General features: G+C 37.8%; 3 protein-coding genes across 20 annotated transcripts in view; 2 read left to right on the forward strand and 1 right to left on the reverse strand.

Annotated features, from left to right (window-relative positions):
* Nucleotides 1–379: 379 nt before the first annotated feature.
* Nucleotides 380–1801, forward strand: LOC117601882 (zinc finger protein 706). 7 transcript variants are annotated; one of them, XM_034319204.2, is made up of 4 exons: nt 380–790; nt 888–1136; nt 1298–1442; nt 1534–1801. In XM_034319204.2, exons 3-4 carry the CDS (start codon nt 1299–1301, stop codon nt 1621–1623), a joined length of 234 nt encoding a protein of 77 aa, XP_034175095.1. In that variant the 5' UTR covers nt 380–790; nt 888–1136; nt 1298; the 3' UTR covers nt 1624–1801. The 7 variants fall into 7 exon arrangements, with proteins under 7 accessions (XP_034175095.1, XP_034175097.1, XP_034175098.1 ...); XM_034319206.2 differs by having other exon boundaries at nt 888–1129; XM_034319207.2 differs by having other exon boundaries at nt 888–1102.
* Nucleotides 1802–3099: 1298 nt separating this feature from the next.
* On the forward strand, nt 3100–5963 carry Gnmt (Glycine N-methyltransferase). The gene is made up of 5 exons (XM_034319203.2): nt 3100–3278; nt 3932–4290; nt 4946–5081; nt 5163–5283; nt 5374–5963. The coding sequence occupies exons 2-5, from the start codon at nt 3957–3959 to the stop codon at nt 5662–5664; spliced, it is 882 nt and encodes a 293-aa protein (XP_034175094.2). The 5' UTR covers nt 3100–3278; nt 3932–3956; the 3' UTR covers nt 5665–5963.
* A 2902-nt stretch (nt 5964–8865) lies between these two features.
* The window catches only part of eag (potassium voltage-gated channel protein ether a go-go), a 41609-nt gene continuing 32827 nt past the window's right edge, over nt 8866–17647 (reverse strand). For 9 of the 12 annotated variants that reach the window (XM_076691473.1, XM_076691472.1, XM_076691469.1 and 6 more), the window contains 4 exons: nt 17486–17601; nt 16312–16428; nt 12662–12819; nt 8866–12595 (listed from right to left, as the gene is read on the reverse strand). In XM_076691473.1, the coding sequence (XP_076547588.1) occupies nt 11565–12595; nt 12662–12819; nt 16312–16428; nt 17486–17601 (1422 nt within the window). In that variant the 3' untranslated portion in view covers nt 8866–11564. The remainder of the gene's footprint in view (nt 12596–12661; nt 12820–16311; nt 16429–17485; nt 17602–17647) is intronic. The other 3 variants (XM_076691474.1, XM_076691471.1, XM_076691470.1) reach the window with 1 other exon arrangement.

The raw sequence follows: 17647 nt of genomic DNA on the forward strand, positions 1-17647 counted from the left end.
CCGTCTTTTTCCCTATTTAACATATCGAATAAATCTTTCCTCTATTTTAATTCGGAAAGATTGTTCTTTATCAATAAATTTCCATTTGTTTTTGCAAGTAAAATCTGTGAATTGTATGACACCTTGTATATTTATCAATAATAAAGATTTTATGTCAGAATTTAATGTTTATTACAAAAATTCACTATTCATTCCTTTTGAATACAAAAAGAAAATTCTTCTTATTAACTATTCATCTTATCATTTTCTCTTTAATGTTACTTTATTCGAGAATTAATTGCTTTGGGAAATTTAATCCAATAGAATGGGAGAGCTATCAGAAAGAAGTCTTCCTTATTGGAAGAGAGTTTTTTCATGCTCATACATACGTATATATTTCTCGGCTAAAATGCGGTCACTGAACTTACAAGCCTTAATATTTAGATATCGATTAAAAACAATTTCAACTTTGCTCCATTGATCAGACAAAAACAAAATTAATCAAGAAAAAATCACATTGCAAAAGCTTAACTCAAAATAGTTGGTCCGATTTCTTTTTATTTAACACATTGTTCTCGTTTCTATGGCAATACTTTACGTGCAAGTGCTCGAAGATTGGCTTGGCCTAACAGACGTGCCGCAAGCACTGCTTTTGAGTGCTGGTTATTTTTTGTAACCTTTTTCTTAACAATTTTTAATTGTATATCAAACTAGAGGGACAAAATTACTTTTCTTTGTTACAAAAAACTGAGCCCCGGATCATCAAGGTAGCAAGGAAAACTTGCTTTCAAACACGTTCATTCTCGCACAGGTGAGCAATCCATATATCATATAAAATATTCTTTCTAAAAGTTCTTTTACTTTGCATTCGTCGGGACTCTTTACTTGAGTGAGATTTTTCTATGTAGTAATTCTATGTTTTGCCTGAAATTTATTTGATAATGGGAAACAGTGCAATAGCATCGGGCAATCTGGCACCTCGCTCACCTATTTTATAGGTTGGGTATATCTCAGAGAGGAGAAAGTATGAAACAATAATCTGTAAAAGAGAAAGAATCGAAGATCTTGCAGTCGAGTGAAGATGTCAGCATTTCTTTACAAGGAACATCACAGCCGGAAATTTGTATAAACTGTATTTTGCATTATATCGGTACTTTGTACGTTAATTGAAAATAAAGATATGTCGAAAATTTATAACGGAAACATTAATTTTGCGTAATGGAGGCTTTACCACTTTTCGTTTTTTATTTCTACATAATTTTTGCGTTTGTAGAAATAATATCAAAGGTAGAAATAATTTACATTACTTCTATTTCAGAATGGCTCGTGGACAACAAAAGATTCAATCACAAGCTAAAGCAGCAGAAAAAGCTGCAAAAGTAAAAAAGCAACAAGGACACAGTGCCAATGAACAAAAAAAGGCTGCACAGAAAGCTCTAGTACATGTGTGTGTAGTATGTAAGGTTGGTAAACTATTATAAAGAAGCTCTATGACTTATTACTTATAAGTATTGCCAGAATATGGTTGACACTTGATATTTCATGTATTAACAGGCCCAAATGCCAGATCCAAAGACGTATAAGCAACATTTTGAGAATAAACATCCCAAGAACGAGTTGCCAGACGATTTAAAAAATATATGAGGGTGCGATCTTTTGTATAATTGCAGAGCTGAGATGCAGCAAAAAAAGAAATGACTACAAATGACAAAGTGATATACTTCAATGTTCAACCGATCATTAAATAGTCTTAATTCAAAAAATAAATGAAATCTTGTTAGTGTTTAAAGTGAACTATTGCACAGTTAAGAAATGAATTTTTGTGCACAGCCCCGAATTATTCTAACATTATTGATGGTTCACTTACAAAATCAAATATCCATTTCTTCCAAAGATATTCAGCATTCTTCATCTAATATGTGATTCTTAAGTTTTTCACTTAAGCATAAAAGCAATGGAGTATGTATATTGCTAAGAAATAAAAATAATGAATTTAGCAGAATTGTTCCAAGGATTTGTACGTATTTTGATGTTATAGGCAGTAAAACAGTATTTATTCCTCTGTTATTAGAAAAATGATTAATTCAATGTAGATATTATATGTATAACGCATGGAAATCGCACGATTCTCGAGAATTTAAAAAATTCCAAGAAACAGATGAAAATGATATTTTACGAGAATTGAGAAACTGCCATTTTATAGCATCTACCATTTACTTATTAATATTCTATGATTAGAATGTATCACACTATGATCTATTATTCTTTCATGTATTTGAGCCTCATTTTAACTGAAATGAAATAGTTCGTTATTTTGAATTACGTTATATTAATGTAAAACTTAATAGATATTTGTTTTTGACAAAATTACAATTAACTTTCAGTACTTAAACCCTTTGCTCTTTTATACCGAGAATAATTGATACAGTGAACTGTTTTGTGTAAATTAATTTTACAAAGTATTGTGTACTACATTGTACATTTGTCTCTATGCGTTAACAAAAATGTGTAGCACTTATTACAGAATCTATTATTCTCGGTAATTGATAGACTCATTGTACTTCAAAATACATACATATGCTTTAATACGCCAAGTGCATAGAAATTTAAATATACTGAAGGTATGTTAATAGTGTTCAGTGCTAACGTGGTTTGTGGGAATTCCTAGCATGTGTTTAACTTAGGAATAAGTATGCGCATTATGTAATTTATTCTGATAAAATAATTATACAATTTTTCACAACAATTGCATCATATTAATCGTTTTCCTTTTAAAAACTTTAAGATACACAATTATGTTGCAGTATCGACATAAAGTAATTTTAAGATTACTTTATTTTTAAACATCTTTTATTTTGCGGTACCTCAACGATAAACAATAAGCAGAAACTTCAGTGCAACAACGATGACGTCATGCGGTAACAATCAGTGGGAAAAATGTTGCATAGAAAGCTTCTTCCTATTAGATAGTATTTTTTGTTAGTTTCGCTGTGTCACGATTGTTTATCAACTGATTTTAACTGGAACCATAAAGTCTAGGGAAGATTACATCATTCAGGGAGGAAGACGAGATCTTATATACGTACGAATGATCCATGGGTATCTCAGTCAGTTTTAATCTGTCACTGCGCGCGGCAGCATCGATATTTTCTTCGGAGCTAACAACTTTCATTTTTATACTTAACACAATTTAGTAACTTTCTTTCTGGAGGTCATTTTACAAAATTTTATACTTGAAAATTGATCCTTCTTTGTAAATTCCATCATCGACGGTTCCAAGAGGTAGCAAGTTAAATCAGGTACTGTGTTCTTTTTTTAAATAATTCAAAATCCGTGCAGTTCGTTTGTTTCGTCTCCGTTAAAAGATAAAATCTTGGAAAACATTTGAATATTGTATTTCGACTTCGTATTGCCACGTTAAACGGGTTCGTTAGTTTTCTTCGGTAATTCGTCTTAAAAATTTCGTAACTGATCTGCTATAATCTAATCACAAACGTACACTGATCATTTAAATAACAGATAAGAGGATGAACGTATTTATTTAATTAATCGCAGCTACGGTTCTTTACAAATTAAGGCGTAGGGTTAAAACGAAAATTCCTGCTTTTCTATAGTTAACTTTACAGATATCAGCTACTTGGATTAGAAACGCTGCTCACTATCTAAACTCTAAACACTGATCGAATAATTAATCTAAATTCCAAGAAGACGTTATTCTTCATTATTGTTCTTGAAGAATAATGATCACAGTTTCATTATCCTAGAGTAATTCATGTGATAAAATAATTGACAATATATATATGTATTTATTTGAGAAAGATGAAGTAACTAAAATCTTGGTTAAAATCTCCCAAGATGGTGGAAGGTTTAGCTCCTTAAAGAAGAAAAGCCTACGTTGCAGCTGAGTGCAATATATATACAAATATAATTAATTTTCACATGAAAATTTCAGCCGACTTCTATTGGGAAAGTGAGAAATGATGGACTCGGTATTTCGTACCCGATCACTTGGTACCGCAGCTGAGGGTGTCCGCGATCAGTATGCGGATGGAAGAGCTGCTAAAGTATGGGAAGTGTTCATAGGCGACACGAAACAGAGGACCCAAAATTATCGAGATTTCTTGGTGGGCTTGTTACGAAAGAAAGGTTGTCACAGAATTCTAGACGTCGCATGCGGTACAGGCGTGGACTCTGTGATGCTTCTCGAAGAAGGTTTCGAGGTGGTCAGCGTCGACGCCTCGGACAAGATGCTCAAATATGCACTGAAGTCTAGATGGGAACGTCGCAAGGAACCGGCCTTTGATAACTGGGGTAAATATCACTCGGTACCTAACATTACATGCTCCAAACAGCCGGCGAATCTTTGATGTTCCGATGGTGATCGATGGATATAGAGAAATAGTACTATATATCTCTTTGTAGGGGTTTATTCATTTTATTTGATCTGTCTCTAATTATATTGTCAAGGCATTGTTGTTATCGAGAGATACAGCAAATGTTGCTCGATACGAATGCTTTTTATCTTCTTTGTACCTCAAAACATGTTTTGTATTGGCGAATCAGGAGTTGACCGCTGTGTTTTCGTAAGATAGCAACTGATTAAAATGGCAGCTCCATCTTCGTTGCAAGAAATTACGTAGCGCGTACGAGAGCAATAGAATCATTATGAAATCACTGTCTCGATAAACGCTCATCTTTCATTATTATTGCTTCTTCTTTTTTCTTCTTTTAAAACTCGCTCCTGATTATCGCTTATCGTCCGGGAGCCACATGGTAATAAAGAAAACTGCCTTATCAAAGGTCAATCGTTCAGAACGCTCTTCTATTTTTCTTCTATTTCATTTAAAATCTTTTTATGTTTTGATTTAGCAATAATGTTTACTCCGTTAACCGTTTTCAGTAACGTGTTCAAAATCACGTATATTTGCATGCAGTGTGATAGCCACTCTTCTTTTTCTTGTTACAGTAATTGAAGAGGCAAATTGGTTGACTCTACCAAAGGACATTCATCATTTGACAGGAGATGGTTTCGACGCCGTGATCTGCTTGGGAAATAGTTTTGCTCATATGCCGGATAGTTTTGGCGATCAAAGGGAACAGAGGTAATACCATCTCCAAATTGAATGTGGATTATTTAGACAATTTTGTTTGAAGTTTTTTTCTAATTTGATTACTGTCTGCAGGCAAGCGCTGCTGAATTTTGAGCGTTGCGTGAAACCAGGTGGTTTATTGTTAATTGATCACAGAAATTATGATTATATCATTGAAACTGGCAACATACCTCCAAAATGCATATATTACAATGCAAGTATCTTTTTTTTCTGTTTTCTCTTTCTAATTGATATATTTCTCGTTTGAATTGGCTGATTTTAACAGTTGTGAAACTCATTACAGAGCCAACACATGACAAATATTAAAGCATCGGTGCTGTTCGTCTCAGGGAAGCCAGCGATCGTCACCCTGGACTACATGATTACATTGGACGATAACGAGGAAGAACAAAATGAAGGGAACGTAAGCGAGTTTAGACTCTCTTATTATCCACATCGATTAAACGTCTTCAGAGACATGCTGGACGAGGCGTTCCACTATAGGGCCAAGCATACCATTTACGCTGACTTCAAGGCTCTCGAAGAGACGAAGAATCCTGGTTTCTATATTCACGTGATGGAAAAGCCAGTTTAAAAACGTTTTCTGCAAAATTCTGATCGTTTCCGGCGTCAAGAGCGGTTCATAATCGGAATCACTATTCAAACTTGCATCTGACGCTTCATGGGAAAACAAAATACCACCGCGCAATCCTTACTTAGTCCACGATTTACATTATAAGTTTCTTCATTCATTTGTGCATTTATTCAAAAGTTCGTGGATCAAAGGTCAAGGATTAATCTTGGAATCTATTGTAGCTTCTTGGGCTTACATTTTGCAACATGACTTTATTTTTATTGTACTTTTTTATACCAATAAAAAATCTCATAACTTTGTTTGCAGTTTCTTTTGTTATAGCACATCTTCTTTTGATAGTACTACAAGTCAGACAAAATCAGTACAAGACCGAAAAATTATTAAAATAATTATCTGACACACTTATATTTTGAGAAGACCGCCAAAGTTCGACCACTGCGCCATTTATACAAAAGCAGCGGAAACTACTCAATAAATTACCGACTTGTCGACTGAACTTCCGACAGTCGGTAATCGACCCTTTGGCTGTCGGTAAGTTAACGAATAGTTTACGCTGCTTTGATATAGATGGCACAATGGCCGATGGCTTGGGGTATTAGGGACCCCGAAGCACCGGTGATGCTGTTTGCATATCGACATTATGGCACCCGGGGTGTCAGGGATCCCGAACCTACAATGTGGGACCCAGACATTTTATAGAAAAATTAAAACCTCTGTAACTTTTGACTCCAACCACTTAGCCGCACAAACGCAACGGTTTTGAGCTAGTTTCAGTGAGACCTGAAACTCTAACCCTAGTAATTCTCAAGTTGAATTTTATATGTATTGTAAAGTATGACTTGGCCGAAAGTTCGACTCTTACAATAAAGGGAAGAATGAAAAGAAAAAAAAAGAAAGGATCGCACAAGGATCGATTCAAAATGCGTATACGCAAGAGAGAGCAGCTGTTTAAATTTTAAACTTTTTTTATTATAAGTTCGAAAGCAGCTTTCCTTTGAGTATTCTAGCCAGGCTTCATTCGATGCTACAATTTGATCTCTCGATGATACGATTTTTTTTTATTATTACTATTTCTGAGCGGTCGTCGTCGACATGTTCTTGCATAAATGGTTCCACGCTTCTAAAAGAAACTAGGCAAACCAGTTAACATGTAACATGTTTGCTTGATCTTCACACTTTGGCTTAATCCTAGATGTTGTACTTGAATTTGTTACCTCAGCATCGATACTTTCTTCGACTCGATTTCTCCTCTTTTTTAAAACTCTATACCTGTTTTAGTAACGAGTCATCCTCGCTACTTGCTCACCAAATTTCCTAAAATAAGTAATACACTTATTCTAACTGTCTTCCATCGCATTTTTACTCTAGTCCATCAGAAAGTTTAAAAGTGAGTTAGCGGAGGGACAGATAATAAAGTGAAATCCTAAAAGCAGTATCCTTCTAAGTGGTAAGAGAGGGATTTCAAACTCGTGCCACTTAGAAAGGTAATTATACGTACATAATCATGAATTTTCTACTGACCCTGAAACCTTCAGCAATTTCCAAGATATCCTTTATCGAAATTATTCAAAGTCTCTATGGAAGTAGATATTTACAGAATCGTTGGATGGATCAGCTTACGAGGAAATATTTCAGGGTCAGGATAGTTAAAAGTAAGCGATTATGATGTGAATTTCAATCGAAGCTGAGGTCTCGTACGATCCTCTACGATGGTCGTCGACGATCGCTCGAAATTGAAAATGACAAGAACAAGAACGTTGGCGAGGATCATTCGTGTTCGTCGCGTTTACTTTTTTCTGGCTCGCGTCGAATTTTACGAGAGTTCGCAATAGATCGGCTCGTCGAGCCACGAGCGCCACGGAAACCTGATCCTAATCTACAATCCCAACGATATCAATACGTCCAGCTTGATTAACGATCTCTTTTCAATATTTTTCATAACGTCAATCGATGTTAATTCGTTAATTCGTACTGTTGGATGCCTGATTTTGTTTTTCATTTTGGCTATCTTCCGAAACCGTGAACCACGATTCGATTTCGCAAAGTTACGATCAAATTTTATTTCGAGTTTGATCGCAGTACTATAACCAATTTTTCGATTTTTTCAAAAAGTTGACGACTAAAGAAACTAGAAAAGAAAGTATTCTCTAGTAGATGAATTTCGAATTCGAATTTAGTTCTATCTCGAACATCGAACAGTACGTTGATCGATCGATCGATATTCCGTGACGCTCGACAATCGAAGAGCACTACCGGAAGTGACAAGGACAGAATTTACAAGGCCGAGGATTGATTACAGTGCAACGAATTGCCCATATAGAAAAATGGACGAAGTGTTAGTTATAGCAAAAATTTGTCCCCCCCCCCCTCCCTCCCGCCCCCTCCCCTCTTCTAATCATAATAATCATAATAATAATAATTATATATATATTTTCTTCTTTATTTCTTTGTTATTTCGTCGGATAGCTATTATAGACTCTCTCTTCGATCATTTTCACAAAAAATTCAACACGATCACGGCTTCTTCGATCGTCGTAGCGATCACTGTCGTCGTCTGTGCAAATGTGTGTTTGATTTTGGAAAAAATATTTGTATACAAGTTTTTACAAGAGTCATACGCATACGGTAATTGGAAAAAACATGTACATACGATTATATCATTTATATTCAGGATCATCTGATTATCAAATGAGAAGAGATCAGAGGATTAATCCTAGAAAAGCCGAAAAAAGAAAGGAGTTTCGTTTATTTGATTAAGACCGACGACTCGTGTCGCGACGCGGTTTTCATTTTAGAATAACAGCGCGATATAGTCAATTTATTGCGATGTAGCTGATATATATATATACACACACACATACACACACACACATTTCGATTTCGTGGTCGTATATGTAATAATGATATCAGCTACATATATAAAATCGTAATATCACATGTTTATATCTGTTTCTCTTCTTTCTAAATCTTGGGCGCTCCTCGACAGTTTCATCGCCGATGTACTACAATTTCTTCCTCAGTTACCGATTGAACGCGAGAGGGTTTTGTCGTTGCATCGTCGGTAATGTAGATCGATCCACATGGAAACTCGTCGTCCCTGTTCGAACGAGTCGAATTTTTCTCTTGAACTTAATTTTTATAAAGTTTTTATTTAGTAAAAGTCTGCTGTATAGCAATCCGTGTAAAAATTTATGGAAAAAGAAAAAAAAAATGGAATGCTCCTCCCATTGGGAATCGAACTCTGGTCTCCCGCGTTGTAGGCAACCACCTTGTACCCAACATTAGAACGTAATCGTGAAACCTAACCCTTCCCTTTAATGCTCACGCGATATCGCGTGTTGGGACTAGTTTATAAGGTAATCGCTTACAACGCGGAATTTATAGTACGTGCAAGTTATAAATTACTCAAAAAAATCACACCGTTTTCCGGTGGATACTCAGAGCCAATACGAAGGTTGAGAATGTTCGGTTGTACGTGTATAAGAGGATGAAAAATTTATCAGTCTTTAGCGTTTTAAAAAGTTGAAAGATGTACTGTTGACAGAGTAATTGAACAGGGACGAAGGAAACGTGCGCGAAAAGAGAAACTCTTAGGTTTCGATAATTCGAACAACGTGATCGATCGATCGATCGATCGATACCACGATCGAACGGATTGGAAACGTTTTTAACCACGCGTTCTTCAGCACTTTTAACGTTTCTTGTTAAAAGTATAGAAACTACGATAGAGCCAGCTATATCGTATCCGTCGCTAAAAACCTAATTAACAAATTCCTCATAACTGTTCGATAATTCATTACTTTTTCTTTTTTTCCTTCTTTATATATATATATCCATCTCCTCGTTTTAACATGAGATTATAACTATATTTTTCGCTCGCATTCTCAAACATACTCACTCACTTTACATTCACTCGCTATCGTCTCTGCGCTTTTTTGCATAATATTTATAATATTTACACGGATCGATGTTTATGTCAGCGCGTTTGCAACGTTCATGAATTATCTCTTTCCTTCGTTCTTTCGTTGTTGACATATTAGAACTGCTTCTTTCTTTATCAATTTTGTTTTTTAAGAATCGCTAATTGAACGCCAATTATCTCCATCCCATTTGCACCGTGTAAAATGATACGTTCGCGTCGCTTTACGCCAGGGTTTTCTACGGTTCAGCTTAAGCTAACGAAATATACCTATAGCCTTAATCGATTAATCGCGTCGATCTATATGCGAGATCAATACTTTCCATCTTTGATTGTCCTTCAGAATTGTGTGTATACATATATATGTTGTTGTTGTTTGTTATTCCAGTGGTTAACAAGCGACAGCAACGCAACAAAATGTACTCCCGGTTCTTTCATGATGGATGCTTGCGAATGGAAATTGTCTGTTTTCTGAAAAGCTGCGTTGGAAGTCGAGAAAGAGACGAAAAGAATCATTTTAACGCGCTAACTGTTTAAAAAATTATTCTTTTCTTTTTTTAGGTTCAAATAAATTAGACTCAAGTTGATCAATTTGTTAAGTATCCCTATAGAGACGTTCATTTCTATACAGAAATCATTTGAACTGCATAACTCACAGGCAGCTATCTATTACATAAATCGATAAATGCCAATAGTAAAAAAAAAAAAAATCAATTGCAGTTAACGCGTTAACGTGATGCACTCTCGCAAACGCGCTGCCACGAACACGCGCGCCGTATTTCTTATTTACGAGTACTTATATACACGTGACCGTAGTTACAAGAGATATATACACCTAATATTGCTGTTTGGCTTCCGTGAATGCCACCATACGCGGGATTAGGTCATGTTTTCAACGTAACAAAGTAGAGAATCTTTGGATCGCGAGTAGGGTGGTCGCGTAGACACATGGGCTCTCGTTCAGGACAGTGCTGTCCATGAGAGGGTTTCATTTTTCTTAGGCTCATAGTAAATCAGGTAGATAGGGAACAAGGGATTTTCTGATTTGATGAACACCTCCTAAAGTCCCCCGTGGACAGCACCGATCCAAGAGAATATTTTGCTTCGATACTGCGGGGAATCTCAGAAGATTGCCTCTGAGAACCGTAAATCTATCGCACGCTTCTGCAATTTTAACTGAGATCCCCTAAGATGCGTGTAAACCTACAATTATAGTATGTGTATCTGTATGTGTCTGTGTTTGTGTGTATCTTAGTTGTAGAACGTGAGTATTCTGAATAGTTTCTTTCTCTCGTTTAACGTTCGATGTCTCGAAGAAGCCGTCGCAAGCAGTTAATTCGATATATGTACTTGGTTTCTTTACCGCGTGATTTGGCCATGCAAAAATATGCCAGATTTTAGTAGCCGGAGATTTCATCTCCTCCATTTTCTTCTTCGTCATCATCAACATCTTCTTCTTCTTCTTCTTCTTCTCCTTCTTTGTTGCTTTTTTTTACATTCGACGATACGCTGCTAGTACTTTTCAATTATTTTAGGTTCCGACGACCTTCGATGAAGCTCGCTGAAGACCATACGCGAAGCGAGTAGCGAAAATGCAGCGTGTACTTAAACGTACGCGGTGAACTTAACCAATAATACGATTTATTTATTTAATCGTTCGTCGACTTTATCACTTCGTTGAAAAACAATGTTCGGTGAAACAGTCTGCTCGAGGATACACCATTTCGACGAGAACGAGTTCTTCTACGGCACTCTTCTTCGTTGTTTCATCCTTTCCAGAATACTTTTCCTTAGATCGATACTTTCGGCGAACAACTAAGACCTTGGTAAGGCAATTATTTTGGTTGAAAAAACATCAGAATCAAATTCTTTCTTGTTCCATCGAATATCAAATATTCTGTAATCTCGTTCTTCGCTGTTTCACGCGTGGATATCCTCAGGGCAGATACGCTGAGACGATCGTTCGGAGCCGCAAGAACTTTCACAAGTACTCCCTGGTCCTGGGCGGAGGCCTCTTCCTGTCCGACCTGTCGCTCCTGTCAGTGGTGACGGTGCTTTGCTCCCTATCGTCGGTGCACTCGAGCATCTGCGTGGTTTCTGTCGCTTCGGACGGGCTAATAGGCTGGGTGGCAAGGGGCGCTAACGGTGCAGCGCCCTTGTTCCGCGACTTGCTCCGCCGTTTCCTCAGAATCAACGGTCCGAGGGAAGTCGAGTCGTCTCCTCGAGAGGTGGACGCCTGGGCGAGCCTTTCGAGCAACTCTTTGCTCACGTCTCTGGGCGAGCTCTTGTAATCCGTTTCTTTCAGCCTGTCCGATTGTTGCTGCGACTGATGGTGATGATGGTGATGATGATGGTGTTCCTGAGACTTGGAGCTTCGCTCGGTCGCGGTGCCTTGCTCCCTGTAGCTCTCTGTACACGTGGTGGACGTCGAGGTGGTCGCTAACGACACCTTCTGCTCGCTCGTCTGCGTCCCTTGAGAGCCTTGCTGACAGCTGGACGAACTTTGCGACTGACCGGATTGACCCTGAGACGAACCACCGCCCCCGCCTGGTCCTAAGCTGTTCGAACTCTTCTGTTGTTGCGCGTTGCACGCTGGCAACCGGCTCATCAACGTCTGCATCATATCCTCGATCTTGGCCAATCGTTGATTCACCCGTTGCACCTCCAGCTTTAAGTCCACTTTCACCTCGAGCACCGCGGCGAGGATCTCGCGTTCGTGGCTCGGCTGCGTGGTAATCAATCCGTCGTCGTAACTCTCCAAACGACGAAGCTGCAGCTGCTTCGAGTCGACTGTGCTTTGCTGCTGTTGTTGCTGCTGTTGCTGTTGGCCACCGTCCTTCCCGCTCTCTGCGTCCCCCGCCTCTTCGATGGTACCGCTCAGTTTGCCGAACTTTGGGAATATCTTGTTACCACCGGCACTTGATCCTGCACGCGCATCCCTAGCGCTCAGGGACCGTTTAAACGTGTCCACGCCGGTCCCTGCCTCGCTACCGGAGTCTAGGCTCGAGCTCCCTAAACGAAACGTTTCGTTAGCCATCTTCAACCCTGTCACATCTATTAATTCAATCGCGATTTTACCTAACAGTCGTCCCCACTTTCCCGGTCGCGTCTTCACGGCAGTGGTCTCCTCCGCTGTGGAGAGTTTTCTAGTATGCGACGATTCTCCCTCTTTTCCATCCTTTCCCTCTTTACCGTCTCCTTTCTCCACGTCAGCAGTGTGTCTCTCCCTGCGGAATCTGTGTAGAAAAAAAAAAAAATGTCGAGAGCGAGAACGCTCATCTTTAGTATCGAAAGAGATGGTCACAGGACTATTTACATTACGGGGTTAAAGGTCGGTTTCACTAGGCGACTGATCGAGTAAGTAAGGGGATAATAATAAAATACATGGTGTATACAAGTCGTGGGGTTTTGGGAGTTGCTTGCCGAAAGTTTCACTCTGGCTCGGTGAAACTTTTCGCTTTCCCTTTTCTCTGATCAGAGAGCATTCGTTCTGCGTCATTACAGTGTGTTCATTTTTTTTTTTTTCTTTTTTGAGATGGGGATTTGCTCTTTCTTTTTTTCTTTTTTGTAGGGATGAGGGTGAAGAGTTGTTTCATTTTTTGTGGTTTTTGGTAGCAAATGAGTCAAGTTCGTTCTACTGAGGCTTAGAAAAAGGGAGACAGCTCCAGCGGTGTTCACGAGCAACCTACTTTGGTGTGCCTACAGGATTCGAAAGAAAGTATTCTTAGTGGTGATAAAAATGCCGATAAAACATACGGGAAAATCTGGCCTGCGTCGATGAACCACTACTTAAATATTTAGAAATTATCGATACTATCTTTGAAAATAATACTCTACAGTTCCTACCACCACGTGTATTAACTTATTCAAATACAGGTTCATCGACGCAACGTTCGATGATACAGTTGTAAATGGTAACGAGCTGCTTGATCAACTTTAGGAATGCCATTTTAACATTCAAATCATAACTAGAAAAAGTTCTAAATACATATTTAAACGCCTCTTTCGTTTCCCGGTTTCTAATGCAAATCGATGGAAGAAAACAAAACACGCTATTAGTATCTATCATGCATGTAACATGCTACACGATCGAGGCTTCTACAAGATTGATATCGCTGTTCCTTGGCAGTCTGGCTGTTTTTCAAGCAGCTACTTGGCATCGTTATATATACATATATGTATGTATATACGTATCAAGAATACAGGGTGTTTCAAAAGGTTTGTACACCTTGAAAGTTACAGATCCTTCGTGGCGAAACGAATGAAAAATTTCATTACCATTTTACAAAATTCTTCCATTCGTTTTGCTACGAAGAATTTGCAGCTTCCACAGTGTACGAGGATTTTGAGACATTCTGTACACGTAAGTACAGGTGACAAAGAGAAATTTGAATCCTAGAGTGTGTACGTCACATGCATTCGGCGTTGCATAAAATCGTAAAAGGATCGGATGCTCGAGCCACGTCGAGGACTCTGCTATAACTTTCGCTTTGGACAATCAACATTTTGGAAAACTAACAAAAAAAAAATATGGTAGTAAAAGATCAGTGAAAGAGACGAAGAGTCCTCGAGTCTGCTCTACGCAATCCTGGTTTCGCAAATAAAATGTACATATGTATATATGTATATGTATATGTAGATATACATATACAATATATGGTGGGAGAAAGATGCGCATAACCCTCTAAAGCCGTATATCTTACAGCACTCTAGCATTCGTCAGAACTGCAGTGATCGTCAAAAATGGCAAAGTTTGTAATGGCACCGAGGTTTCAATGTGTACGCACCTGAATAAGATGCGGCTTCCAGGCAAACGGAGCTCAATAACTTACACGTTTGTTCGTACGTTATTTAATATTGACAGAAACGAGTGAACCGAGTAGCGGACGGTTAATTTCTTCTATACTTTTCCTTGAACCTGATTTACATTGGTAGAGTACATCGATGCTAGTAGGAAAATCCGTAGACTATACTCGTTTCATTGATGGAGTGAAATAGTACCGTGGTAGATTAACTTTTACAGTGAATGTTGTATTGCTAGAGTATACTAGCAGTACTACATTGGAATGGTGAGGAGAAGGCTACTAGCAGGTAGAGTATACTAGCGCTAGTACATTGGAGTGGTGAATGAAAGCTAGTGGTAGATTTACTTTACCACGGTGCTATCCCACGATTGGTTTCGGTATAGTAATCAGACTTTCTCTACTAACGCTAGTATACTACTTTAACCCTTTCGCTTCTACGCGAATTTTTGAACTTGCACCAGTGGGCCAGAAATGTCATATTAAAAATTTTATAATGGCAAAGAACTGCGAAATGTATTAAAATAACGGTACAATCTTGCCAATAGAACATTTTTCTTAGTGGTGGTCACCGGTGACCACCATGGCCCAAATGAAAAGACAAGCGCCGGTCCCATGGGACCACCGCACCGTGGCAGCGAAAGGGTTAACAATGTAACTCAGGCTCGCCACCTTTTCATTGTCAGCCATTAACCTTCTCCCATCACTTCAGTGTACTAGAGCTACTATAATCTACCATTATATACATGTATAAAGTAAGCCTTACGGGGCCTTCTTACACGAGTATGGTAAATGGATTTTTCCTACTAGCCTTGCTTACTCTACCATTTGCTCTACCAATGTTAACGTGACTTTACTAGGAGATGCCTTCATTGTACGCGACAATATGTATGTATCAGTCATTTTTCCTGGCTACAGGAATGATTGAATTTCAAATACGAGGCTCGATTTGCCTGGGCTGTTTCGAAGACGTGCTAAAGTGAGATTACGTATTCAGTTTCTCTTTCAAGCGTGTGTACAGCGATTGCACATCCGTGTGATACCCTTCGAACGTCGCAATTTCTCGAGATGCACTTATCGTTACTCTCGTTGGAGCGAGTTTCAAACACGAGACGAGAAGAACAAGAAGAAGAGGAAGAAGAAGATGAGGAAATAATAGAAAAATATTTGTCAAAAGATATAACGTAAAAAGATTCGCACACGTTCCATCGTCGCTTACGTATTTCCGGTAATGATCGCGGGATAAGAAAAAATCTCTCTCTCAATCTCTCTCTCTCGTGGTTTGAAAATGTTTCGGCTAAATTCGCAGCTACGCATATACAGAATCGACGCGTCCAGTATTATATACACGTATATAATTATGATGTATAATAATATTCGGATGTATATTTACATCAGTGTACAAGGTGTTTCAAAATAAAAGATCAGGTACACTGTGAAAAATTCGCATTTTTCATAGTGCACATACGTTTTGATACAACCTGTACAATGATGTAAACATACAGGGCATTTCAAAGTTAAATGATCAAACCCTCAGTGTTGTTCTATGAGTGGAAATACGAGTTTGTTAAACAATATGAAACATTTGAACAAGAAGAATATCATCAATCTAATTTTACACAACGTTCCTTCTCTTTCCCTTTTGTTTTCGCTCATAGGACACACGAGATTTGTATCGTGTAACAGTGAAACGCTCTACAAAGAGAAAAAACGAAATCACAGCTTGAGAGTTAATAATAATATAAAATATAACGATATACAATAATAAATAACGTATGGGTAATAATCATAATGAGAAGAATCATAATCGAATCAATAAATATAGTTAATATAATTAATCATAATAAAGTGTGTACGTAAGAAGTAGCAGAGATGGCAATAAAAAAGAATGAAGAAGATAAATAAATACGTAAGAAATGAAATTGCCTAAAACTGGGCCAGGGCGGCAGGACGTTCACGGTGAGCTCCTCGTCGGAATCCTGTTGGGACCGTCCGTTCGCGGCCCTAGTCGCGCCAATCTGGGCATCCCCGTCGGTCTTGAACCTTTACGGACAACAGGCCAGCCAAGCAACGATCAACAATCAACAATCAACAATTTACCAGAGATACGAAAGGAATTGTACATAATTTGTGCCACGTGATCGCCTCTCGCTGACGTCACACAATTTCTGCTTTCTCTCTTTTTTTTTGTATTTTTTTTTTTCACTTTCTCTCACACACTCATGCTCTTGCTCACTTTACTTAACATTAACATGTTATTATCTTATGATTCAAACGTTAATGATTGCCTCGTATTTAGTAATTAACATTTGAATCGTGTCTGTATGTTACACACGTATACTCTTCTTACCAAAACACCCTTATCAGCCAAATTATATTACTCTTCTTTACTTTTCTTCTTTCAGAAGAGTATACGAACCTATAGAAAGTAGAATGCAGTCAGTACCCGTTTGATTTCATTCAACTTGTCTGAACGTTCATTCTGCTTCATTCTTTCTTCATTCTCTCTCTCTCTTTCTCTAAAATTTTCTTTTTACTGAGATTTCTATTAAAAAAAAAATAAAGTTGTGTGTATCGTCAGCTTGTGGATCTGTAAAGACACAGAGACCAGATGTTTGTTTGGTCTTCCATACAACAGTGGAGAATTCGAGGCTGGATGATTGGTTAATCGTTTATGAAGTTGTATATTCGTTCGTAAATTCATGAAATTTATGGTATATTTCTCTCGAATCAAAACCAGCGACAAACATATTCCCATCTTATTTCAGCTCCAATTCAGATCCTAATATTCCTGCATTATAAAGAAGAAAAAAGAAAAATAAATATTAATATAAAATTCTTTTTACGAACGAATATTTAAACGCCTAAAAAATTCAAATTAGCGATAAATTTAAAATTGATTTCCTCCGGTATGCCCCTATCGGAAGATAAAAGAATCACAAGTACGTGCCATTGAATGCTTTATAACCTTTCGTTATTCTTATAATAATTCTTTAATAATTTATAGAGACGGAGGCATACCGGAAGAAATAATAGTTAAAAAATGGAATGGATTCGACGACATCCATTCGAGGGGAATGAGCAATAAATCTGTCCCTACCTCGAGAAAATTTTTCGCACTAGATGATCCTGTGCTTGATCCAACTGAGGCTCATTTTTCCTTCTCTCGGCCAACTCTTTCTCTCGACGAACGTCAGCCACTTTTCGAAATATTAGCTGTGAAAAATATTTTTAATTTCATATAGAACATTTTTTATAATTC

The sequence above is a fragment of the Osmia lignaria genome, chromosome 13 (assembly GCF_051020975.1).
Source record: "Osmia lignaria lignaria isolate PbOS001 chromosome 13, iyOsmLign1, whole genome shotgun sequence".
In the NCBI taxonomy this organism is placed as follows: domain Eukaryota; kingdom Metazoa; phylum Arthropoda; class Insecta; order Hymenoptera; family Megachilidae; genus Osmia; species Osmia lignaria.